Below are 27115 nucleotides of genomic sequence, written 5' to 3'. Positions count from 1 at the left end.
AAGTACCAGTTGGCTGGTGTTGTGTTCTCTTGGAGGTCTCAGGGATATCAAAGATGTCCTATGAGAGGCCCACACTAACAACCGGTGACATCTGAAGAGCAGGGCCCTCTAAGTGCCAACAACGTCTAGTGAAACTGGACAGCACGGTGTGTGCTTGTAACTACAGAATCATGTCTGTGTCACATGGCTGCTAGGGACATTGTAGGCCTCGTTAAGTTAGCATGAGCCTGTAAGTTTTGATCCTGCTTTTGTGCACGTTACTGCAAGCCTTCATTTTTGCAAGACTCTGTTTATGCCTTTCACATGAGAACTCTCGGCTGTGCTCATTCTCTGCCTGTTCCTGGAGTTTAGTCTGAACATTGTGAGCAAAGTAGATAAACAATGCCCCTTGTTATTCTATCGGGCAGGCCCTTGCACCTAGACAAAACATACCAATGCAGCTGTTTTTTCTGGAGACTTGTGCTTTGATATTATGGGGATGAATGCTTACGTAACACACACTTGGGGAGGGACCTTTCCAAGGAGACGAGCAACACGCACCTATGATGTAGAAATACAATCTATGTACTAAGGTATGGGGTCTGCTGACAAAGACCAGAGATCTTCTGTTATGTAATAATACTCATTCTAACCAAGGGGAGGGAGCCTAGGCATTGTAGTCCTTTATCCAAAGTCTTTGTATAATGATGTCTCCATTATCATGTATGGCATTGCTGCAATGCTAACTGTATTTGTGTTATGCATTTTTACGCTTGTTGTGGCACGGATACTGTATTTTAGAGCACATTAGTTAACATAAATATTTTAAACTATCTTCGTGACTCTGTTAGATCTTGTTGTGGACAGGTACGAGAGTGTGAGCGAAAAGGTGTGCCTTGTTACCGCGATTCCAGAGAGATCTGGGAGAGTTGAGTTCTGGGGTGTCTAATCATTGGTTTCTCCATATGTGAGGAGGGGAACGAATGAGACACTATAGCTAGTGGGTCCTGGGCTCATGTGCACTAAGGTGGTAGGAAGGCATAGCCCCTAAGCACCGAGGTCCCATATTCCGGCACATAGTTCTGTGTATGTGCAGAATCCCTGCAACACCTGGAGTCCGGAGTGCCCAGTGCTGAACTCAAGAAGTTGCCTACATTTGCAGCAAAGTGGTTCCTGTACTGCAGGGACCTCGGCACGCATCAGTGTCTTGTTGTTGGCGAGTGGAATCACTGGTTGTGGGAGCCAAAGTGGCCCACTTCGTCGACTGTGCTGCATTTCTCGGCAGCACATCATCAACTGCATACTCACAGCGTGAGGTGTCTTATTCACATGTTGCGATCCTCGTAGGTGGCAAATACACCCATTGCACAGTCTCATTCTACCTTGTGAGGCTTTGCGCAACTTACGCCTATGTCTGTGACTGGAATCAGCTGGTGCAACCGACATCAAGGTGTGCCAGGCGTAGTGCTTCATTTCCAGGGAGGAACGGAATTGCAACTCTATTTTGTCTAATCTGAAGTCTCTGGTGCGACTCATCTCAGCATGTGCCAGACTCTGTGTCCAGATTGCCAGGGCATAGCCCAAATCAACTTGTAAGTGACACACAGCGAAGCCTCCTCAAGCCGAGAGGCTTCCCTTTGTGTTGTTCCTCATTCACTGCTTGCTGTCTCACTGGCCCCATCACGTGGCCCAACAGCCCTCTCCCCATCTGGCCCATTTGAAGACTTCATGGCACAAGGTAGGAGAGAAGGGAATTTACTAGGCAAAGGGACACTTCCGAGAAGGTTCGGGAGCAGGTCAAGAGACTGCATGACCCCCTCTATGCTTCATAGCACTGGGCTTGTACCAGAAGGACCTGCTGGACCCCGTGTGTAACTGACTTTTGTTCTTAGCCTGTTTCTGCTTCACAACATGTTGGTGAGCTGCCTGAGTGGTGCCAAAACCCCCTTTGTTTGCATCTACTTCTTGTTAATGCTTACTGTCTATCCCCACCTGCTTTCCGGAGACACAGACGAGGGATGACCTCAGCCCGGAGTTGCCTTGTGTTTGGAGGGAGGGGCTGGTGAACTTCCATCCAGGGTGTTGGTGACATTGAGGGTGAACTGGAGGGTGGCAGGAGACTTGGAGCAACAGCGTTTGCAGAGTGCTATCTATTGACCTGCTTGGTATCAGTGGCACCGCATTAGGGTGTCCGGTGCGTATGTGAGTGAAAGTGCCCATACGGACCAGGCTGGTACCTGTTGCATTGCGTAGCGGCGCAACTGAGCGTCAGTGTGTGTGAGTGACCGTCTGTGACCTGCCTGTGCTTCATAACTCAAGTCGGTGGTGTAGATTTGTACATGGTTCTCGTGCCAAAAACACTTTACCTCTCAACATTGGGTTTCCCTGCGTGGCCTCGTCAGGCATTGCTGCTAAAAGTTTTATAATTCTGTGTATGTACATATTACTGATATTGTTATAGCCAATGGTGGACCCTATAGCTGTGTGAAATTACATTATTAGGATTGTGAGGGTTGGGCCAGGGGCTGACAACGTGTCGCATCGCATACGTGTGCAGTTGGGAATTAGAATAGGGCTTTTCTCATGTGTGCATACTATCGAGATCTGATCAACCCGAACTAGGCCTGGTGCTGCTAGTAATATTGCCAAGTGTGATTTATGCCCCAGATTCCATGATATTCATGTTGTATCGTTTAACGTGTGTTGAATATAAACAGCATTTCTCGATGCCAAGTGTGAAGTCTCTCTTTTGGGTTGTGTGAAACATTTATTGTGTGCGCGTGCTGTGCTCTTGCTTTACACATTGCTTCTGAAGGACCCTGACTGCTCAGTGCCAAGCTACTCAAGGGCGAGCATGGGTTGTGCAGTGTGTATAATCGCCTGCCCTTAATGGAAGCGGTGACTTCTGCCTGGCAGGGACAGCCCTTTGGCCATCCAGACAGTGCTGGTTCCATCTGCGATGAATTGTTCTTTGTCTAGGGTAGATCTAATGTCCTCAGATGCCACAATCAGGGCCATTTTGGTGCTTTGAACGCTCCTAAACCCGAGCTGAGTTGGGTCGAGAAAGTTATTGGTGTTTATGAAAGAGGCCAGCTCCTGATGCATGGCTTTTTGAACTATCTTGGAAGGGAAAGGCCGGCGTGATATGGGCGGATGGTTGCTAGAGTCCGTAAGGGTAGGATTGGACTTTTTTATTAGAAGCACAATTGAAGCTTTTTCAATGCCTTTGGGAAGTAGCCAGAGCTGAAAATTCCATTAAAGATATCGGCCAGATGCACCGATATAGTTTTAGGAACCAGGGGTCACATGTACGACCATCAGGTTTTCTGCGTTTCGCTAATTGCGATTTTTAGTGATTTACAATTTGCAAGTTGCAAAACCTGATGTACAACAGTGTCTCAGACACCGTTTGTGATTCCCACCCATTCACAAAGGGGAAGGTGTACCTTGGGAACCTCTTCCCTTTTTGCGTATTGAATAACACCAATTTGAAATTACTGGTAATTGGCAAATGTTTTATGACCACATTGTCGGCCGCAAAATATTCATATATACCAGTGCGACTCTCTACTAGGAAGGGTCACCCTTTACATGCCCCATCCAAATAGCATCTCGCAAACTCTATTTTGCGAGTGGGTAATTCGTATCAACTAACAAAATAAGGTTGGTACATAGGAAAGTGCATTTTACCAGTCGGGCAGTTTGCGACCGGAAAAATGCATTGCACATCAGGACCCAGCTGTATTTGTGGAGGGCATGGGTCCAAAGGGGGGGCCCAATTTAATAGAAGTGATGAAGCTGAGCAGCAGCTCTGAGAGAGTGGGGAGAAAGAAGCTATTGGGGCTTATTTACAAGCCTCTTGCAGCGTCGGTGCGTCACTTTTTCCTATATAAAAAGTGAAGCACCGGCGGCGCAAGGGGCTTGTAAATAAGCCCTATTATTTCTAGAGGAGAGGGGGACTTGCTGCGCTGCGCTTAGTGATTATTTGTTAAATATGCCCCTAAGTGTTGTGCTGACCGCAGCAATGGTAACGGAGAGTATTTAAACTTGATATTTTAACATAGGGGGTTGGGTGTTTCCACTCAAAACAAAGGGCTTTATTTGCAGTGGGGTGGTAACGGAAAGTCCCACTCATGGTTTTTCACCTAGAAGGCTGCTCAGTTTCTGGCAGCGCAGCCATTACTGGCTCCGTTGTTGCAAATCTTGCGCTAGTTTTTTTAGCTCCTAGAAGACCGGCTCCTCCAAACTTAGAGAGGTTCTTCCACCCATGATTGTGCCTTATGTGTCAATCATGTAAGGCTTACTGGTAGCAAACAGGACCCCTGCAGGAAACCCCAACACATCCAGGACATTATTGACTAGTGTTTCAAAAGTAGACCTATTTTGGTGTTTTATTTCTGAAAATCAAAAAAAGACTGTGGCATTTTGAAAACTCCCTGCAGGAAAGCTGACTTAAAAACTCAAAGGCAAAGTTTAACTAAGAGCTATTGTGGAAAGTGTATTAGAGATGGGCGAGGAATTGACGTCATACTTACGTAGACAAGGGTGTTGGGTTCTTCTTCTCTTTACTGAGTTGTGAAGGCCATGAATTTAAAGAAGTAACTGTGACCCAGATTTCGGGCTCTTCCAATCCAGACGTCATTCACGCTGGTTGGCGGAGAGGCTCTGTAGATCTTCCCATCGGACTTGGAGACACACCAAAGGTTGCCGTCAGGAGTAAAAGACATGAAGTGGCTTAAATCGCTCCATCCACCTCCTCCGATGGTCTGGCTTCTTCCAATCCAGTTGTCAGCTGTACTCACTGGAGGTCTTGCCTTTAAAAGCTTACCTCCGGTCACTGCGTACAGGATCCCCCGGGGGTCAAAGAAGAGGGCGGAAAATTGACCCCATCCGCCACCACCAATTTTGATACCTCGTGTGCCCAACCAGTTCTGATTTTCATTGGTCGGCGGGGGGCCTGCGTAGAGCTCACCCGCATTAGTGACGGCATAAAGGTCTCCTTTGGGGTGGAAGAAAAAGTGCTTGAATCCTGCCCAGCCTCCTTTCCCTATGCGCCTTCCAGGACTTTGGAACCAGTTCCTGGATGGGTTTGAAGGCATGGGACCGCTATATAGCTCATAGCCCTTCACGACATACAGAAGACCCCGTGGGCTGAAGAGCACATGGCTTACACCGCTCAGCTTCCCCAGAACACGAGCTCTGGATATGAAGTCGTAGTTGTAAGCAGGTGGGGGCTGGCCCGCCCTGATGACGCCCTGATTGTCCACAGTGAACAAGGTCACACCTGAAAAGCAACAGAGAGAGAGAGTCATTTGCACCTGATAGGTGTTCTCAGAAGGATAACAAGTAAGCACAGTATACTCTCGACAGTATTGCGTCATAGATGGCAACTGCACGTCACAAGGGTGGCAGGTTAAACCCATGCCTTACCCCTTGGTTCTCCTGAAATGGATCAACTTACTAGAGAAAAGGCGTATTTTTCTCTCTCAACAGAAAACAAAAAAGTTAAGAGGATGCATAGAGATGTGTTCTACATTGTAGAGCAGGAATATATTCTTCTTTAACCCTTTGTGTGCTGGTGACCAAACAACTCCGTCACCAGCCACAGACGTGCTGTGCTGGTGACGGAGTGGTTCCGTCACGGCCCGGCCGCCACTCCTGCGCGGCATCAATTTTGCGCCTGCACGGCGCGTTCTATTGAGCGGGCGGGGCCGTGACGGAACCACTCCGTCACAAGCACAGCGCGACCGTGGCTCGTGACGGAGTGGTTTTGTCACGAGCATGGCGGCTCCGCACGGCCACCCTACCCCGAGCGCCGCGGCGGAATTACCGCCACGGCCAAGGGGTTAAAGACAGTAGCTCTCACACATGTTTGAGGTGTCGTTTGTTTTTGTGATCGTGCAGAGCTGCGATTGGAAACATGGGGCATATTTATAAAAGAGAGGCATTGCCCCTGCGACACGCACCGGGGTGCAAGAGCGACACAACTCTTAACTTTGATTCATCAAGCCACGCAGGGTCCCCTTGCATGGCTCTGCATGGCTTGATAAATCTGGAGTAATGCAACAGGGCGCAAGAGCGACACAACTCTTAAGTTGATTCATCAAGCCACGCAGGGTCCCCTTGCATGGCTCTGCATGGCTTGATGAATCTTGAGAAACGCAACAGGGCGCAAGAGCCACACAACTCTTAAGTTGATTCATCAAGCCACGCAGGGTCCCCTTGCATGGCTCTGCATGGCTTGATGAATCTGGAGAAACGCAACAGGGCGCAAGAGCCACACAACTCTTAAGTTGATTCATCAAGCCACGCAGGGTCCCCTTGCATGGCTCTGCATGGCTTGATGAATCTGGAGAAACGCAACAGGGCGCAAGAGCCACACAACTCTTAAGTTGATTCATCAAGCCACGCAGGGTCCCGTTGCATGGCTCTGCATGGCTTGATGAATCTGGAGAAACGCAACAGGGCGCAAGAGCAACACAACTCTTAAGTTGATTCATCAAGCCACGCAGGGTCCCCTTGCATGGCTCTGCATGGCTTGATGAATCTGGAGAAACGCAACAGGGCTCAAGAGCGACACAACTCTTAAGTTGATTCATCAAGCCACTCAGGGTCCCCTTGGATGGCTCTGCATGGCTTGATGAATCTGGAGAAACGCAACAGGGCTCAAGAGCGACACAACTCTTAAGTTTAGTTTGATTCATCAAGCCACGCAGGGTCCCCTTGCATGGCTCTGCATGGCTTGATGAATCTGGAGAAATGCAACAGGGCGCAAGAGCGACACAACTCTTAAGTTGATTCATCAAGCCACGCAGGGTCCCCTTGCATGGCTCTGCATGGCTTGATGAATCTGGAGAAACGCAACAGGGCTCAAGAGCGACACAACTCTTAAGTTGATTCATCAAGCAACGCAGGGTCCCCTTGCATGGCTCTGCATGGCTTGATGAATCTTGAGAAACGCAACAGGGCGCAAGAGCCACACAACTCTTAAGTTGATTCATCAAGCCACGCAGGGTCCCCTTGCATGGCTCTGCATGGCTTGATGAATCTGGAGAAACGCAACAGGGCGCAAGAGCCACACAACTCTTAAGTTGATTCATCAAGCCACGCAGGGTCCCCTTGCATGGCTCTGCATGGCTTGATGAATCTGGAGAAACGCAACAGGGCGCAAGAGCCACACAACTCTTAAGTTGATTCATCAAGCCACGCAGGGTCCCGTTGCATGGCTCTGCATGGCTTGATGAATCTGGAGAAACGCAACAGGGCGCAAGAGCAACACAACTCTTAAGTTGATTCATCAAGCCACGCAGGGTCCCCTTGCATGGCTCTGCATGGCTTGATGAATCTGGAGAAACGCAACAGGGCTCAAGAGCGACACAACTCTTAAGTTGATTCATCAAGCCACTCAGGGTCCCCTTGGATGGCTCTGCATGGCTTGATGAATCTGGAGAAACGCAACAGGGCTCAAGAGCGACACAACTCTTAAGTTTAGTTTGATTCATCAAGCCACGCAGGGTCCCCTTGCATGGCTCTGCATGGCTTGATGAATCTGGAGAAATGCAACAGGGCGCAAGAGCGACACAACTCTTAAGTTGATTCATCAAGCCACGCAGGGTCCCCTTGCATGGCTCTGCATGGCTTGATGAATCTGGAGAAACGCAACAGGGCTCAAGAGCGACACAACTCTTAAGTTTAGTTTGATTCATCAAGCCACGCAGGGTCCCCTTGCATGGCTCTGCATGGCTTGATGAATCTGGAGAAATGCAACAGGGCGCAAGAGCGACACAACTCTTAAGTTGATTCATCAAGCCACGCAGGGTCCCCTTGCATGGCTCTGCATGGCTTGATGAATCTTGAGAAACGCAACAGGGCGCAAGAGCCACACAACTCTTAAGTTGATTCATCAAGCCACGCAGGGTCCTCTTGCATGGCTCTGCATGGCTTGATGAATCTGGAGAAACGCAACAGGGCGCAAGAGCCACACAACTCTTAAGTTGATTCATCAAGCCACGCAGGGTCCCCTTGCATGGCTCTGCATGGCTTGATGAATCTGGAGAAACGCAACAGGGCGCAAGAGCCACACAACTCTTAAGTTGATTCATCAAGCCACGCAGGGTCCCGTTGCATGGCTCTGCATGGCTTGATGAATCTGGAGAAACGCAACAGGGCGCAAGAGCAACACAACTCTTAAGTTGATTCATCAAGCCACGCAGGGTCCCCTTGCATGGCTCTGCATGGCTTGATGAATCTGGAGAAACGCAACAGGGCGCAAGAGCGACACAACTCTTAAGTTGATTCATGAAGCCACTCAGGGTCCCCTTGGATGGCTCTGCATGGCTTGATGAATCTGGAGAAACGCAACAGGGCTCAAGAACGACACAACTCTTAAGTTTAGTTTGATTCATCAAGCCACGCAGGGTCCCCTTGCATGGCTCTGCATGGCTTGATGAATCTGGAGAAATGCAACAGGGCGCAAGAGCGACACAACTCTTAAGTTGATTCATCAAGCCACGCAGGGTCCCCTTGCATGGCTCTGCATGGCTTGATGAATCTGGAGAAACGCAACAGGGCTCAAGAGCGACACAACTCTTAAGTTTAGTTTGATTCATCAAGCCACGCAGGGTCCCCTTGCATGGCTCTGCATGGCTTGATGAATCTGGAGAAATGCAACAGGGCGCAAGAGCGACACAACTCTTAAGTTGATTCATCAAGCCACGCAGGGTCCCCTTGCATGGCTCTGCATGGCTTGATGAATCTGGAGAAACGCAACAGAGCGCAAATCGCTGCGTTGCATTACACCCCAGAGAGGCGTTCCATGGGTGGAGCACGGCTGTTTCCACGCATCCACCCGCGGATTGTGGCACATTCCCAGACTTACCAATACTGGTAGACCTGTAAATACATCAAAGTGCTACACAATCCCACGCGAGGCGTAGCAAGAACTATCTTTATTTCTCCTTGTTACTTCCTCTTTCTATGTTTGCTGCATTCTGCAACACACATAGAATGAGGAAAATGCCCCTCAGGATAGTTTTTGTACAGGAAGATATCCATTTCTGCACCAATAAACCCTGCTTACAACGAGGGCCACCTTGCATCATCGTACAAGGGCGCCTGCGTTGGTGCTAGGCAGCACATTGTGCTCCTGCGCTGGGAAAAGACAGAAATGCTCTATATTATGTTAAATACGTCGCATTCCTGCCCGTTCCCTATCATGCAGCGCAGCAAGGGGACCGCACTGCATGATTAGTTCATAAATAAGCCACATGAGCTCCAAATACGTATGCAGGATATGGTTAGGATCTGCAGCAGAAAATTGTAATGAGGTTAGGAATTATCATCCCCCCAAGTAGTCATGTATGTATGCATGCATGTAATGACCATTCAGCTGTGAACCTGGTATGGTAAGAAGTGTATGTGGTTTTATCTGTAGTGATGAGAAACACAAAGATCTGCCCAACTTCCCGTGTACACCAGCTTCAGAGAAGCGTCTTCTTAAGAATCCTATTTACATATGTATGTATGTATGCATATATGTATGCATGTGGGTATGCTTGATTGTATGTATGTATGCTAGTATGTATGTATGCATGTATGTATATATATATATGTATGTATCTTTGCATGTATCCGTGCATGTAAGTATGCATGTACGTATGCAGGCATCCATTTATGTATGTATTCATATAAGTATGTATTGATGTAAATACGCATGTGTACATGTATTTATATATGTATGCATATATGTATATTATGCATGTATTTATAAATGCATGCATATATGTATATTTTGCATGTATTTATACTAGCATACATGTATGTATATAAATATGCATGTATGTATGTATGTATGTCGATGGTGTATAATGGCCATATAGCTGTGAACCTGTAACAAGTAACAAGTAACAAGTCCATGTGCTTTTATTTGTACTGATGGTAAACACAAAGAGCTGTCCAACCTCACATATGTTCCAGTTACGAAGGAGCGTTTTCGGAACACCTGTTCACCTATTGTTGCAGGGATTCTTCACAAACACAGAACTATGCACAGAATTATGGGACCTTAGTGCATAGGGACTGGACCATCCTACCACCCTAGTACCCGTGAGCACAGGACCAACTAGCTATAGTGTCTCACTTGCTCTCCTACTCACTCACAGAGAAACAAATGATTAGACAACCCAGAACACAACACTCCCGACTCTCTCAGGAATTGCGGTTGCAAGACACACCCTTTTGCTCACACACTTGTACTTCGCCACAATAAGATCTGATAGAGATACGTACAAGTTTAAAATATTTATTTTAACTTACTTGCTCTAGTATGCAGTATATGTGCCACAACAAGCGGAAAAATGCATAATACAAATATGGTCAGCATTGCAATTAGTCCGTAAATCATGAAAGTGGATGTCATTATGAAAAGACAATATAGCCTAACCTCCCTTCCTTTGCTTAGAAGCTCTAATATTATAGATTAGAAGATCTCTGGGCTTTATCTGCAGACCCCATACCTTAGCCTATAGATGATAGATCTACATCATAGGTATAGAAATATAGACAGAAAGAATGTCGTGGTCAAGAATATCAAATTTAAGGTAAGAAATATCGTTAAAAAAAAATAAAGAAGTCATTAATATCGTTTTCAAAAGTATCGTTTTTTAAAATATCGATTAATTAGTATTTTGCATTTTAGTTTATATTTTAAATGTATGTGATGTATGTTTTTGTATAAGTATCGTTTACGTTTTTAATATATATGTTACATTTCTAGTAGTCATCAATTTTATTTTAAGTAAATTTTGTGTTTTCAGTTCCGTAGTGGGTTGTGGGTTCATAGTTGAATAGGGTGGGAAGTAATTTATTCTTAATAAATTCATGATTATTTTTTGTTTATTAATATTTAATTAATCGAGATTTCATAGTATTTTGGGGCACAATACGATGGAGGATTTTCCGCATCCTCTGGGCCGGCGGAAGCCACCGCCGGCCCGGAGGATGCGGAAAATCCTCTGCGGACCCACCAAAGACCCACCGCCACATTAGGATGGCTGGTGGGTCCTGGTTTCTGTCCGCCGCTTTTCCGCCGCGGTTGGCTTACAACCGCGGCGGAAAAGGCCTAATATGGTCGCGGTGTCTCTCAGACACCGCCAGACATATTAGGATGGCTGTGCAAACATGCTTTTCCGCTGCGGATTCTCCGCCGAGGAAAAGCATGTGGCTCTTCACCTCGGGGGCCCGTAGCGGGCCCCCTGGGTGAAGGGGGGTGGGGGTGCACACCTTTGCGTGCACCAAGCGGCGGGCACCGCGCGGTGCCTGCCGCTTTGTGCATGCAAATGCACTTCTTTCATTTTTTACATTGCGGCGCTTGCGGCTTCAAGCAGCACCCGCCGCAATGTAAAAAATACAGGATGGCGGTCACATCCTAATTGCCGTGGTGGGACCGCCGCTGCCCATGCGGACGGTCCCTCTTACGCAGGGGTCATAATAGGGCCCTAAGTGTGGGAAGTCTGGCTCTTCGAACAGTAGCAGCTTCCCCCCCCTTAGCGGCGTGAGACCCTCACGGGTAGGTAGTGCGCTTTACAAATGCTATGATTGATTGAATGAATAAAAATTAATTATTTAATTAGTAATTAATTATGTTAATTGTGTAATTTGGTATAGGTGCAGATTGAGGGGTTTATAGAGGTAAAGGTTGGGAAGTAATTTGTGATTAATTAATAGTTAATTTATATTAATTGATTGAAAAGTGATTATGGAAGTTGTGTAAATAGTTTATATATATATAGTTTATATATACATATAATACAATAATACATACTAAATATGTTAAATATTAAAATAAATATACAAAAATAAAGTAGAGTTAATATACATTTTAACAAATATGATTAATAAACGTAATTAAAAAAGGTTAAACACACACACATAATAATTAATATATATTTACTTTCAAAGAAATCATAAACTATTCATTTTTATTTATTTTATCATTTTTAAATTATACAAAAATTTACACATTTTGAAAATACATGATTCACCTGCTTGTTAATTGCGTTCTCGCAGAGGGACACTCTTTTGAACATATATATCACAATCGATATTTTGTACAACTACATTTTTTACATCAATATTTTTTTTTATATTTTTGTAGTTAGCTCTTTAAGTATAAGGGAGTCAATATTTTTGCATTCTATAGTTTTTCATCTATATTTTTTACTTCTCTATTTTGTACATCGATATTCTGTCAGTGATCCAATCCTAGGAACCCGCAGAGTGTGAACACAGTGATAGGATCTCATGTGAAAAAGGCAAAAGAGACATTTGCAAAAATAAAGTCATGTAGTAACGTCTGCAAAGCAATGTCCTGTCCGCAGCGAGCTCATGCTAACTTAGGAGCCAATTACGATTGCTGAAGGCCCATCAACGCCAGCCATGCAGTGGCGTTCCTTCCGTAACTGGACCGCGATTTTCCCCCACCACATTAGGATGGCAGAGGGAATCATGTTCAGACCACGGCAGACGCAAACACCCTCCACCACAGAACCGCCACAGGCAATCGTTGCGATTGCCTGGTGGAGCAGTTTGCATCACTGAAATGGTGGCAGTGCCTAGCAGGCACCGTCCGCCAGATCACAATACTGTCTCCAGCCAGCCTTTCCGTGGTGGGTAAACCGCCATTGAAAGGCTGTTGGAGATTGATTTTGGGGGCCAGTTGCGGGCCCCCCCTTGTGTTGGAGGAGGTGTGTGTGCACTAGGGATGTACCCATGGTACCCCCCTTCATTTCACTGCACCAGGTGGCAGGCACCGTGTGGTACCTGCCACACATTGCAGTGAAATGCACAAAATGCCATTTTAACTTTGCGGTGGATGCTGTCGTCAGCTGCACTTGCTGCAATGTTAAAATACAAAATGCAACCGCCATGGTGGCGGTTGCATCCTGATTTGGTGTGCGGAACCGTGACATGTATTGCGGACGGTCGCGGTCTCCACCAGGCTGGTGGACGGACTCCAGTCCGTCCGCCATCGTAATCTGCTCCTTAGAGAAGACAACAATATCCCAATGGTCCATGTGGCACTATGTAGGTGGGTATATGTGTATGTATGCGTGCATGTATGTACATATTTATGGATGTATGCATGTATGTCTGTAGGTATGCATATATGCATGTACGTATGCATGCATGCATATTCTGTATGTATGCATATGAGGGGCATAATTACAAACCCTGTTGTGTCACTCATACGCAGCGCAATGTGGCGCAAGAGCAATGCAACTCAGGAATGAGATTTATGAAGCCACGCAAGGCCAACTTGCATGGCCCTGAGTGGCTTCATGAGTCTTGGAACATATTTATGACATTGTCGTGCAGCTCAGCAAATCACCTTGCTGTGCTGTGCCGTGCTGCACTGTGTGACAGAAATACACCGTATTTAAAAGAAGGTGGCGCATAAATGCCTTTTCCTCTTTGCTGGCTGCACAGTATCAACACATGCACCCTTGCACCATGGTACATCAGTGCCTGTGTTGCATCGAGGATTGTTTTTGTGCAGAAAGGGGCACCTGTCTTCACAAAAACAACCCTCAGAGACATATTCCTCCATCTATGTGTGCTGCAGAATACAGCACACATTGAAAGAGGAAGTAACGAGGAGAAATACAGATATTTCTCCTTGTTAAGCCTTTCCTGAGAAGGCGTATCTTTTTGGCGCATTCCCAGGTTTAACAGTTCTGGTAAATTTTGGAAATGCGTAAAACATTATGGGAGATGCATGAGTATACCCACGCAAAGGCCGATGGAACGCCTCCCTAGTGCAGAGCAAGGCAACACGGCTATTTGCTCTGCAATGCTTCACTCAAGATTCATGAAGCTACTCAGGGCCATGCAAGGTGTCCTTACGGGGCTTCATACATCTCATTTCTGAGCCACGCTACTCTTGCACCATATTGTGTGGTGCAAGAGCGACGCAATTGGCCATGCAAGCAGACATTAAGGTGAGTTAATTCAGAGTGTTGCTGGTGTTGTGGGGTGCTCTATACAGCAGCTGCTCTCCACCTAAATTTGGAAACTACCCAGTGTCCTCTGCTTCTTTTTTTTGGATATTTTGTGGCATTGTATCCCTGATACAAATATTCCATATATATATATGGAAACGCCGAAACGCGTCTAAGCAGCAACTGATTTAAGGAATAAAGTTTGGATTCAGATTCACGGAGTCAGCGCCTTCTTTGATCGAAGTTTGGCATGAAAGAATAAATAGGGTTCAAGTCCTTGGAACCCAACGCTGACCCTACTCGTTTTGGCTGCTCTGTGTATGGAAGGACATCGTTTGGTATCTCTTCAAGAAAAGACACACAGAGCCCCCCAGAACCTATAAAGACAAAGACCCGAGTAACCTGCCAAAACAGTGGAACGCCGACAGCCTGGAGATCCACGACGGCTGGAGAGTAGTCGGAGATTTCTAGGTAAGCCGGCTGTTAGCTGGAAGTAACGGGAAGCGGGCAAAAATTGTTTGGTTCGTGGGAGAGGGAGACCCGGTGTCTGAGTAAAATACACACGGGCAGTGAATCTATACAAACCGATATCAGTAACTAAGCACTATCAGTATGTCTGCCGAATGGGACAGGGAGAGAGAGGAGGCAGCTTTGGATGTATTCACGGACACTGACACAGGCAAAAGCGGCACAAACCCTGTAAGCGCCCAAGCTGAACCCGTAGTACTGGATGAAACAAAGAACCTACTACAAGAATTAGAAAAACTCCGCAAAAAAGAGACAGGAAAATGGTGGGAAGTGAAATCCCTCACAAGGTATCTGGAAGTAGGTAGAATTCCAAGAGGGCTCAGAATCCTAGTGGCCCCCACGTATGAAGACCCAGACCCTGCAATGTTACAGAGGTGGGCTGAAAACAGCGCCAAATCGTCTGAAAACATGCTAAAAATTTTGATAGAGTTTGCAATAAGTGACAGACAGAAAATGATACTTCGTATTAATGAAATAATGCAATTACTTGAACAAAAATCAAATCAGGATGAAATCACCAAGAGCTTGAATGAAATAAGAGAAAGAGTACTCAAACGTGAAGCAGAAATCAAGGAACGGAAGGCAATAAAATTTCAGCGGGACCGCAATGACTATATGAGCGGAAGGATTTATACCTTTGCAAAAAAGTACGACCAAATACGAAGGCAATCTCCCAACACACAACCAAGTGGGGGAAACACAACAGTGGAACCAAGCGACAACGAAATCAGCTCAGAATACGAAACCGATGCTGAAAGTAATCATAGCACTGGCAGAGTAGGCCCACCACCGACTCCGGCTCAAGAACTGGCTTTTTTAAGAATGCAGCGCCTCAGGACACTGAGGCCACGGTTCCCTTCGAAACAAAATGGGGGGGCTGGCCGAGGCAAGAACCACAACAAAAACCAAAAACAGCAACAAAAAGCCGTAGGAGAAAAAACAGACGGTGGAGAAAAACGAGGCCAAAATCAACAACAGAACAAACCACAAAACAGACGCCACAAACGCCGATAATGGAAGTACAAAATAAAAGTGATAACACAGTCATCAACCTAACAGATATGGAGCTGAATACACAAGAACTTGAAATTTTAACCCTTGGTTTGACATATTGCACGAATACAAACTTTGATTATGCCCAAACACGCATAGATCTGTTTCAATATATTCGAAAACTAAAATTACAAAAGTATTTCACAAATATCAGCAAACGTCCAACAACAACTATGCAGATGGAGAACAACAGTCAGAGTCTGACAGTGGCCAACATGGAGGCTCTGCGAAACTTGATTGACTTGGAACAAGATATAGGAGGTGATGGGATATCACCCAGTGGAGCAGCAATCGCATCTGAACTAAATATCTATGAAACTGTAACAACGGATTTCAAACCAAAGTCAGTATTCATGCCGATGATGCCCAAAGACAATCTAGATCTATTCTCAGACAATGTCATCAAAGACCTAAAGGAACTGTCCTCTCAAAGTACAAAAGAACATTGGAAAGAAAATGATGACCACAGAAGAAAATACAATAACCTAATGACAGAAATAAAATCAAGATCGGACATCGTGGTAAGGTGGTCGGACAAAGGGGGCAACGTTGTGCTGTGGCCCTTACACATGTATAACAAGGAGGCTTGCACTCAACTTCAAGACAAAGACTGCTACATGAGAATAAGCCCAACACACAATGTGCGAATCCAAGAGAAGTATCACAATGAGCTTTATAGATGGAAAGGAATGGGCCTCATCAACAAAGATGAATTCAACTATCTCAAGAATGACTACCCGGTAACACCTCAACTATATCTGATACCTAAGGTGCACAAAAATGCAGAAACACCACCTGGAAGGCCAATAATATCGGCAATTGGTAGCCTTTTTGAAAAAACAAGTATTTACATTGACTCTTTCTTGCAACCTGAAGTTAAAAAACTCCCGGCATACATTAAGGACACTGGGGATTTTTTGTCAAAAATCTTCGACATAAAATGGCAAGAAAATTATCACTTTATGACATTAGATGTACAATCCCTATATACCAGTATCAGACACCAGGATGGATTGAAAGCCATGCAATACTACTTGGCAAAAAGACCTATTGAACTATACAACCACACGAAAATGTTATTAGAAATGGTAGAGTGGTGTCTTGTAAATAATACGTTTATCTTTGACAGATTACATTACAAACAGCTGCAGGGATCGGCAATGGGAACTTGCTTCTCCCCCAGCTATGCGAATCTGCATATGGGCTGGTGGGAGGAGCAAGTACTCAAAGTCCAGTACTCTGAGATCATGCAAAACAACGTCGTGATGTACAAGAGGTATATCGACGACATCTTTATCCTGTGGCAGGGTAATGATAGAGATGCAGAGAATTTTGTACTAGCTCTAAATGATAACATGCTTAATTTAAAATTTACATGTAACATTAGCGCTGTGAATATCCAATTCCTTGATCTTGAGCTATATGTACAGAATAACAAGATACAGACCCGCACATTCAGAAAACCAACTGCAGGCAATGCCCTTCTCCATGCCCACAGTTTCCACCCTACACCTCTAAAACAGTCAATTCCATATGCAGAGTGCCTTAGAATGACACGTAATTGCAGCACCTCTGAAGGACTCACTAGTGCCAAACAAGATTTATTTAAAAGACTCGGGAATAGGGGATACACTGAAACCACGTGCCAGAAAGCTGAAGCAAAATGCAGTGCTAAAAACAGGAAAGATCTAATTTTCCCCAAAAAGGTGGTGAAAGATAAAAAAAACCAATGAAAAAACACCACCAAGATTGATAACTGGGTATAACCGATATCACAATAACCTTCGGAAAATTCTGAGAAGACACTGGCCTTTGGTCCGGGGGGACGCAAGCATAGGGGAAACTGTGGGAAGACACCCTTTGATCACATTCAGGAAGGCAAAATCCATGAGGAATGAACTTGTCTGCAACGCCCCAATGCTCAAAAAGACCAAAAATTGGCTAAATTCCCAAAAAGGTTTTAAAAAATGCATTAAGTGTAAGGCGTGCACTCATGGCGTGAACACCACCTCAGTTCACGTTCCATTTAGAAAATATCCATACACACTAAGGGACGCGTTTTCTTGCAAAACAGATTTTGCAATATACGTATTGGAATGTACATGCGGTAAGAGATACGTAGGATCAACAATCCATCCAGTACATGTGCGGATTCTACAGCACTTGCGAGCCATCTCGAATAATGATCCGGCATACCCAGTAGCCAGGCACATCCACGAGGCACACGAAGGGAATGCTAGTAACATCCGATATTTTGTGATTGATAGCATTCCAAAAAGCATCAGAGGTGGCAACCGCCTACTGGCGCTACGCCGTTTGGAGTCAAGGTATATTATACTGTTAAACTCCAAGATCCCATTCGGTTTGAATGCGGACGAAGCCTTAAGCGTCCATCTCTGAAGAAACCTATGTCTCCTCTCCTCCCTGAGAACCATTCGTAAAAACATCTGCTGTTCACGAACCACAACAATCACGGGTTTTCACATGGGCACTTATAACACACTACAGTCATGACTATGTCAGTAGTTTACATCACTATGCCAACATTTGAGTTTAAGAGAGTGAGTAACACAGCTGCACATATCTGCACAGTGTCCCCCAAGCCACGCACTCTATTTAGAGTTAAACCACATATGCGTTTTCATTTAGAGGGCCTCCTTGATATTGCCTGTCATTTTCATGTCGGTTCGGTAACCAATGTGCTATCCCGTGCCAATTCTAGCCCCGAATTGTGTGACATAAATGTGACTAAACACGCAAATGATTGATTGATAAACCCTACATCAAATAAACGGGGATCGTAGCCAGCACACGGCCGCGAGCGTAACCTGCAGAACCACTGTGGACTTAAACAGGTTTTGTCAATATGATTATATATTAATTACTGTTTAAATAAAGCTCTACCTTCACAAGGTACTCTCTAGTAACCTTACCTTGAAGAGAGGAAAAAAAGTAATGGTGGGTGGCCGGGAGCTGCAGGAGCCTTCCTCGGTGGAGCGTCGCAGGGGAACTTTCCTTGTGCGCGTCCTGGGCGTCTACATGGCGCTGCCGAGTGAATAGACAACAGGCAAACCAGATGGGCTACTAGTGCAGGACCTTTATTTTGGAACTTCGATGGCAGGGACCTTCAAATTCCTGTAGCACAATGTGTTAACTTAATTTCGTTTTACCCGTTTTTTTGCACTTTTCAAAAAAATTATCTTTTTTCAAAATTTCACTGTAAACCTCAATTCAGATGTCACTAGTTTAACATACTGAATGGCGAGAAGGGTATAATTTACAAGTTATTGGTGTTTTTTATTTAAAAAATATGCAAAAACTGTTCCCTAAACAAATGATCGTTATGTGTACCTTAATGTGTTAAGAGAATGTGTAAGACAGGCTTGCCACAATGTAACCATGGCAACACCCAGTCTAAACCTGTTAAACTAATTAAGAGACACACCCATGTGCATGTACCTATAAGTAAGTCCTTACCAGAATGGCAGATGTAGTGAACAAGGCGGTAACGCCGAAACGCGTCTAAGCAGCAACTGATTTAAGGAATAAAGTTTGGATTCAGATTCACGGAGTCAGCGCCTTCTTTGATCGAAGTTTGGCATGAAAGAATATATATATATATATATATATATATATATATATATATATATATATATATATATATATATATATTATACACAAACAGATATATTGAGAATATAAGTATTTATGTGTGTAACCTTTTGATAAGGAATGTAAATAGAACAATGAAGTATCAATATACCATAGTCTGGAACATTTGACTTGAACATTAACTAACTCCTCTATTTAACAAGGCTAACCTTAATAGAATAAATGGCTTAACACCGCCTGGCCTACGACTACGTCGCTTCAGTGTGCCGATTCCAGGCAGTAGTGCCTCGTGAACGTGGCTTGCTCGTCCATGTTGCAGCACAACATATTTGCTCCGGCGGAATGCCTGCAAACAGAGTACCCTAAGTGGACACTGCTCTTGGCACATTAACTTTAGCTCTTCTTGTTAGGGGTTTGTCCGCATTCGAATGGCAAAACTGAAGTGTCACCGAAATCCATCTTGCAATCTTAGGTTTTGTCAGTACGCTGCCTTGAGGACCTTGGTCATAGCTCCAAGTAGCTGGTAGGTCTTGCGAAAGTGCTTAGTTCTGTGAAGGTATAATTTGAGACACAGCTTGATGTCCAAAGTTTGAAGAGCCTGCTCAACTGGTGTGGTTGGCTGGGGAAAAAAGTTTGAAGGATGACAGGCTCATTGAGGTGGATTTGAGAAGGCAAAAATAACAATGAGAGTGAGCGAAGAGGTTTTTTAAGACAGAATCTTCCTCCTGTACGAATCTTCATACACAATATGATCCTATCCTATCTTTTTCTGGGTTTTCCGTGATGCAAAAAAAGTTAAGTTATTAGGCGTGTGTTGCCAAACCCTGAAGTCACAGGGAAAGCACTATGGGGGTCATTAGGATGGCGGGCGGACTTTGCCTTCCCACCATCCTGACGGGGATTGGGACCGCCCGCCATAAGGGCGGGGGTCGCGTGGGGGGGCATTAGGATGTGCCCACCACAGTGGCGGGCACATCCTGCATTTCTATCATTGTGGCGGGCGGTGCTCACAGCACCGCCCGCCACAATGCTAGAAATGCATTTCAGCATTTGCATAAACAAAGCGGCAGGCACCGCGCGTTGCCTGCCGCTTTGTTCATGCAAATGTGGAGGAGTACTACAGGTACCCCCCGTGTGCAGCCTCCACCCCTCCTTCACTCTGGGGGCCCGCCGGGGGCCCCCAGAGTGAAGACCGTATGCCTTTCCGTGGCGGCATTGCCGCCACAGAAAGGCATTGTAAAATGCCCATTGTAATATGGCTGGCGGTGTCGGATAGACACTGCCACCATATTATTCCTTTTCCGCCCCGGCCGCAAGACGGTCTTTCCGTCCGCCGAGGTCCCCCCCGCCATACTAATATGGCAGGGGGAAAACGAGTGAGGATGTCGGGCGGATTGCCGGTGGCTACCGCCAGCAGCAGATGATTATGATGTTGTCATTAGAAATAATATAAAACAAAAATAGTACCCCACCGCATATATTAATAAGAGGTTGCTTTGAACCCCGGTGAGGTCATTCACGTTTTCTTCTTTTTTCCTTTTGTTGATTTGTCCCATTTATGCGTCTGAATTTTGTGTTCACCCCGATTTATACTTCTTTCATGACTGCGAGATGTATGTGTATGACAGTTGTATAGACTAAATGGCAGATGGCGAATGTGATGTGTGACTGTAGCTCAATCATTCTTAAATATATTTTTGTTTCTTGTGTGTCCAAATTTCACTTTTTCACATTCAACTTTTAATATTCCCTCTTCCCTTTGAAGTTTCTCTGGAATTTTTGAAATAATGTGTTTTTGAATATTTGAAAATATATAAAAATAAAAAAAGATTAAGACAGTCACAATTTGTTGTGTGGTAATGCTACAATTGTTTAAGTCATTGTGCATTTAAATGTGTTAAATCAAAAAGCAGTACTGGCATCTTGTTTTGTTGAGAATTATACACGGCGCAGCCTTACTGCGCTTTAGCCAAACCCTTTGTTGTTTCTTGTGTCTATTCAGGGCAGCATCCCCAGGGGCATTAAGGGCTCTGGGTCCATATATTGGCATGACTGCATTTAATAGAGGGATTTCATTCAGATATGTCTCTTAATCCATCCAGCACTTCTCCTGTTATGTAGGGGTCTCCCACTGCTCCCCACAGTGACACTACATCACAAATGTGCTGATCAGCAGCCCCCACCATGGCCCCCCCCCGGATCATGCCCCCCTGTTGGCCTCTGTAGCAGGTCACTTACTGCGGCTGGAACTGGCGCTTTCCAAGATGGCGACCACGATGCCAAGGGTGAGAAGTAGTGCCCTGAACCCCATGATGCTCTGGGGTGCTCTGCTGTCGCGTCTTCTTCCTGTGGGGAAAAGGGCAGAGAAATGTCAGTCACTCACTGACGTCAACACACAGGAGTCCAATGATGGGGTCCTGTGAGGAGGTGTCACTGGGGCACCCCCCGTGGAGAGTACTGATGGCCGCGCGTGATATGGCTTCAGTCACGTGTGTTGCCTTACATGATGTGCGTCACTTTCATCAAATGGCATCATAGTATCTAGTTTTGGGGGAACAATTTGCACATTTTGGTGTTTCATGCATAAAATCCTCACAGTCTTGCAGGAGGAGCTATACTGCTGAGAGAAACAGGCGCAGACACACGAGGAGCTAAACTGCAGAGAGAAACAGGAGCAGACACAACCACAAGGAGCTAAACTGCTGAGAGAAACAGGCGCAGACACTCGAGGAGCTATACTACAGCAGAATGACTGAAACAGTATTAGATATAGCCACGAGGAGCTACACTGCCGCAGAATGACAGATACCAGAGCAGATATAGCCACGAGGAGCTACACTGCAGTAGAACGACAGAAACAGGAGCAGACACAGCCACGAGAAACTACTCTGCAGCAGAATGGCAGAAGTAGACATAGTCACGAGGAGCTAGAAACAGAAGAAGAAATAGCCAGTAGGAGCTATACTGCAGCAGAATGACAGAAAAAGTAGCAGACATAGCCACAAGGAGCTACACTGCAGCAAATGACAGAAACAGGAGCACAGTACGAGGATCTACTCAGCAGCAGAATGCCAGAAACAAGAGCAAACACAGCCAGGGGGAGCTACATTATAGTAGCATCTCCAACACAGATGCAGCCATAGACACTGGGAGCTACACTGCTGACAGAACCAGGAGCAGCCATAGCCAGGAGGAGCTACACTGAAATCCCAAAGATGCAACCAGGAGCAGCGGTAACCCATAGCATAAAAAGGAACAATAACAGTGGGAGACTCTGTGAGCTCCTCTATAGGGGAAACGTGCAGGGAAACCGGGCCGGCATTAATATCACGATAGGAGATGCTTGGAGCGGAAACAGCTGCATCTGTCACTCAAGGATGCAAGCATCCTCAGTGCGTCTCTACATGAAGGCAGTCACAAGATCCTACCCAGACTATTAATAGCTGTTAATTCCCAGCAATGCGATTATGGACTCCTGCCAGTGGCTGGGGTGTATAAGGGAATGGTGTATTAACAGCAGTTATTGCCTGACAGTCAATGGTTAATAAGTAAACTTATTAATTTAAATCCTGAAACTTGGAATTATTGATGACCAAGGACAACAACCACTGGAAAAGAGTTGCTTCAAGCAGAGTTCTAATTGTGGGAAAATGTACCAAACACAGGCTGCAGCTGAGGTCAGAGAAAAAACTCAGGTGTGGTGGAATGTTTACAATTCGCTTGCAAACCTGAACCTCTTAACAGGAAACATGATGTCCTGAGTGGCTTGAAAACAGCCGATGGCCTAATCAAATGTGGAAAGTTTACCATATGGCACGCACTTTAATTACACACTTCGCAGAGCATACTTCTACCCCTGGACATGGTCGCTGCACCTGTGCCTGCCGCATTAGCCTGGTGGTGCTGTCCTGGCCCTCCATTTACTTGGCCCCAGTTTGAGCCCCCGCAACTGACCTAGCAATTGTCCGTACCCCGTAAATTAGCTGTTGTTCACCATTTTCGTAATATAGTTGTGCGTCCCCATTTGTTTCTGTTCCCCTTAAAGTTTGTTGGGTGTGCCTGATTTGTGTGCTCGCCCGTCCTTTGCCACAGAACCCCCCACAGCGCCTCCCAGGGCACTCTAATGGAGGCCGCAGCGTGGCTGCGCAGCGGGCATGCTGCTGGCGCGCCAAAGACATGCCATAGGAGAAACTGTCTGCGCCCATCCGTTCTTGGACCGCGCCCACAGCCACAAACTCTGGTCCTCCAATATTGTACAGGTACTCAACCACAGAGCTCTGGAACCTGGACTCTTCACACAACAACAACTGCTGCATCATCTCACCATGCATCACAGCAGGATCTTTCATCTGCATCCACTGCCGCTTCTGCACAATCATCCCCTAGCTGAACTACACCATGCCCACCACCGACGACGACTGCCCACAGTTCAACTCAACTGTCTCCTGATCAACGCCAGATCACTCTGCAAACACCGTCTGGGACACCATCTCCACCCTCACCCCAGATGTCACATTCATCACCGAGACATGGCTCTCCCCCACATCAGCCCCCAACATCGCCTTTGCAACCTTCTTCAGCTAAAAAAAGAAACACAGAGACTGTACCAACAAACACAGCGTAGGCATCACCATCATACAGAAGGAATTCATCACTGACTCCATCACCAACGATGACCACACGCCCATCATGGAACACATGAATTTCCAGCTCCACTCAGACCCCAGAACCGCTATCAGAGGAAGCATGACTCACAGACCAACAGGACCACGAACCAGCATCAGCCACATCATTCCAGAACTCATCACCCCCTTGCCTTCTAATACCAACACTACACCTCAACTTTCACCTAGACGACCCCACTGACACCAACACCACTGACCTGCTGGAAAGACTAGACAACATCAGCCTCAAGCAGATCATCAGAGACCCCATGCACAGAGGTGGACACACGTTGTACACCATCTTCAGGTCTAGCCACAGAAACAAATACATCCACACTTCAGAACTCACCTGGACGGACTATATCATCATACACTTCACCCTTGTCTGCCCTCTGCACACCACCCACATCTGAGACAGCGCTTCCCACCCCAGCTGGACCACAGGAACCCAGCAACAATAGACAGACGCCCTCAGCACCATACAGCCCAACATCACGGCAAACCCTGGACCAATCAGTAAAGAATTTTAACGCCTCGATCACCAGCGCTGCCAACCATATCGCCCCATCCAACCCCACCTCCCCAACATCTTCCAGTTCATGTGAATAGCACCAAGTTGAGGACTTCTTGTACCACAGGGAGTGGTACTCACACACACCTTATCAAAGACTTATTTTACCACAGAGAGCGGTACTCACCCACACATTAACAAATATTTCTTTTGTCACAGAGAGTGGTACTCACCAACACCTTAACATGGACTTCTTTTACCACAGAGAGCTGTACTCAACCACACCTTAACAAAGACTTCTTTTATCACAGAGAGCGGTACTCACCCACACCTTCACATGGACTTCTTTTACCACAGAGAGCAGTACTCACAAACACCTTAACAAATATGTATTTCACTACAGAGAGAGGTACTCACCCTCACCCTAACAAAGACTTCTTTCACTACCGAGAGTGGTACTCACCCACACCTTAACAAAGACTTCTTGCACTACAGAGAGAGGAACTCACCCACACCTTAACAAAAACTTGTTTTATCACAGAAAGCGGTACTCACCCACACCTTCACATGGATTTCTTTTACCACAGAGAGCGGTACTCACCTACACCTTAACAAGGACTTCTTTCACCACAGAGAGCGGTACTCACCCACACCTTAACAAAGGCTTCTTTCACCACAGAGAGCTGTACTCCCCCACAGCTTAACAAAGACTTATTTCACTACAGAGAACAGTACTCACCCAACACCTTATCAAAGAGGTCTTTTACCACAGAGAGCGGTACTCACCCACACCTCACAAAAGACTCTTTTACCACAGGGAGCGGTGCTCACCCACACTTTAACAAAGACTTATTTTACCACAGAGAGTGTTACCACCCGCAACTTATCAAATACTTCTTTTACAACAGAGAGCAGTACTCCCCGACACCTTACAAAAGACTCTTTTACCACAGGGAGCTGTGCTCAACAACACCTTCACAAAGATGTATTTCACTACAGAGAGCGGTACTCACCCACACCTTAACAAAGACTTCTTTCACTACAGAGAGGGGAACTCACCCACACCTTAACAAAGACTTCTTTTACCACAGAGAGCGGTATTCACCCACACCTTAACAAAGACTTCTTTTACCACAGAGAGCGGTATTCACCCACACCTTAACAAAGACTTCTTTTACCACAGAGAGCGGTATTCACCCACACCTTAACAAAGACTTCTTTCTCTACAGAGAGCGGTATTCACCCACACCTTATCAAAGACTTCTTTCACCACAGAGAGAGGTACTCACCCACACCTTAACAAAGACTTCTTTTACCACAGAAAGCTGTACTCACCCACACCTTATCAAAGACTTCTTTTACCACAGAGAGAGGTACTCACCCACACCTTAACAAAGACTTCTTTTACCACAGAGAAAGGTACTCACTCACACCTTATCAAAGACTTCTTTCACTACAGAGAGTGGTACTCACCCACACCTTAACAAAGACTTCTTTCACCACAGAGAGTGGTACTCACCCACACCTTAACAAAGACTTCTTTCACCACAGAGAGTGGTACTCACCCACACCTTAACAAAGACTTCTTTCACCAGAGAGAGTGGTACTCACCCACACCTTAACAAAGACTTCTTTCACCACAGAGAGTGGTACTCACCCACACCTTAACAAAGACTTCTTTCACCACAGAGAGTGGTACTCACCCACACCTTAACAAAGACTTCTTTCACTACAGAGAGCAGTACTCACCCACACCTTATCAAATACTTCTTTTACAACAGAGAGCGGTACTCACCACACCTCACAAAAGAGTATTTTACCACAGGGAGCGGTGCTCACCAACACCTTAACAAAGACTTATTTTACAACAGAGAGCGCTACTCGCCCACACCTTAACAAAGACGTATTTTACCACAGAGAGTGTTACTCACCCACACCTTTTCAAATACCTCTTTAACAACAGAGAGCGGTACTCACCGACACCTTACAAAAGACTCTTTTACCACAGGGAGCGGTGCTCACTAACACCTTAACAAAGACTTATTTTACCACACACAGCGGTACTCGCCCACACATTAACAAATACTTCTTTTACTACAGAGAGTGGTACTTACCTGCACCTTCAAAAAGACCCCTTTTACCTCAGGGAGGGGTACTCACCCAGAGCTCAATTGCTCGCATTTCACCACAGAGAGAGGTACTCACCCACTCCTTAACAAAGACTTCTTTTACCACAGAAAGCTGTACTCACCCACACCTTAACAAAGACTTATTTTACCACCGAGAGCGGTACTCACCCACAGCTTAACAAAGACTTCTTTCACTACAGAGAGGGGTACTCACACACACCTTAACAAAGACTTCTTTCACTACAGAGAGCGGTACTCACCCACACCTTTACAAAGACTTCTTTCACTACAGAGAGAGGTACTCACTCACACCTTAACAATGACTTCTTTAACCACAGAGAGTGGAACTCACTCACACCTTATCAAAGACTTCTTTCACTACAGAGAGCATTACTCACCCACTCCTTCTGTGTCTTCAAGAAAAGCTGATGCCAGAGTGTCTGAAATTACTGTATTTATACACTGCCATATCTGAGCCCATCCTTACACAAACACGCCAGGGCTGCCTGGTCGATGAAAGAGTCTTGCTTATCACCCGATAACCCTTCCTAATACCTCTGTTCTTCCTTTCATCTTTGCTTTTAATACATTTATCTACTGCCTCCATCAAGTGTGCTTTGTTGCCTAGCAATGAACAGTGCA

General features: G+C 45.7%; 1 protein-coding gene across 1 annotated transcript in view; it reads right to left on the bottom strand.

Annotated features, from left to right (window-relative positions):
* LOC144821916 (uncharacterized) overlaps positions 1 to 26897 on the bottom strand; it is a 55465-nt gene extending 28568 nt beyond the window's left edge. Inside the window, exons 1-3 of the mRNA XM_078679065.1 lie at positions 26872 to 26897; positions 21408 to 21515; positions 4515 to 5263 (exon numbers count right to left, since the gene is read on the bottom strand). Coding sequence (XP_078535191.1) covers positions 4545 to 5263; positions 21408 to 21480 — 792 coding nt within the window. The 5' untranslated portion in view covers positions 21481 to 21515; positions 26872 to 26897 and the 3' untranslated portion in view covers positions 4515 to 4544. The remainder of the gene's footprint in view (positions 1 to 4514; positions 5264 to 21407; positions 21516 to 26871) is intronic.
* Positions 26898 to 27115: the final 218 nt, after the last annotated feature.

Source organism: Lissotriton helveticus, chromosome 2_2 (genome assembly GCF_964261635.1).
Source record: "Lissotriton helveticus chromosome 2_2, aLisHel1.1, whole genome shotgun sequence".
Taxonomy (NCBI): Eukaryota; Metazoa; Chordata; class Amphibia; order Caudata; family Salamandridae; genus Lissotriton; species Lissotriton helveticus.
Note: the sequence above shows the minus strand (reverse complement) of the source record. Positions and strands in the feature narration are given on the sequence as shown.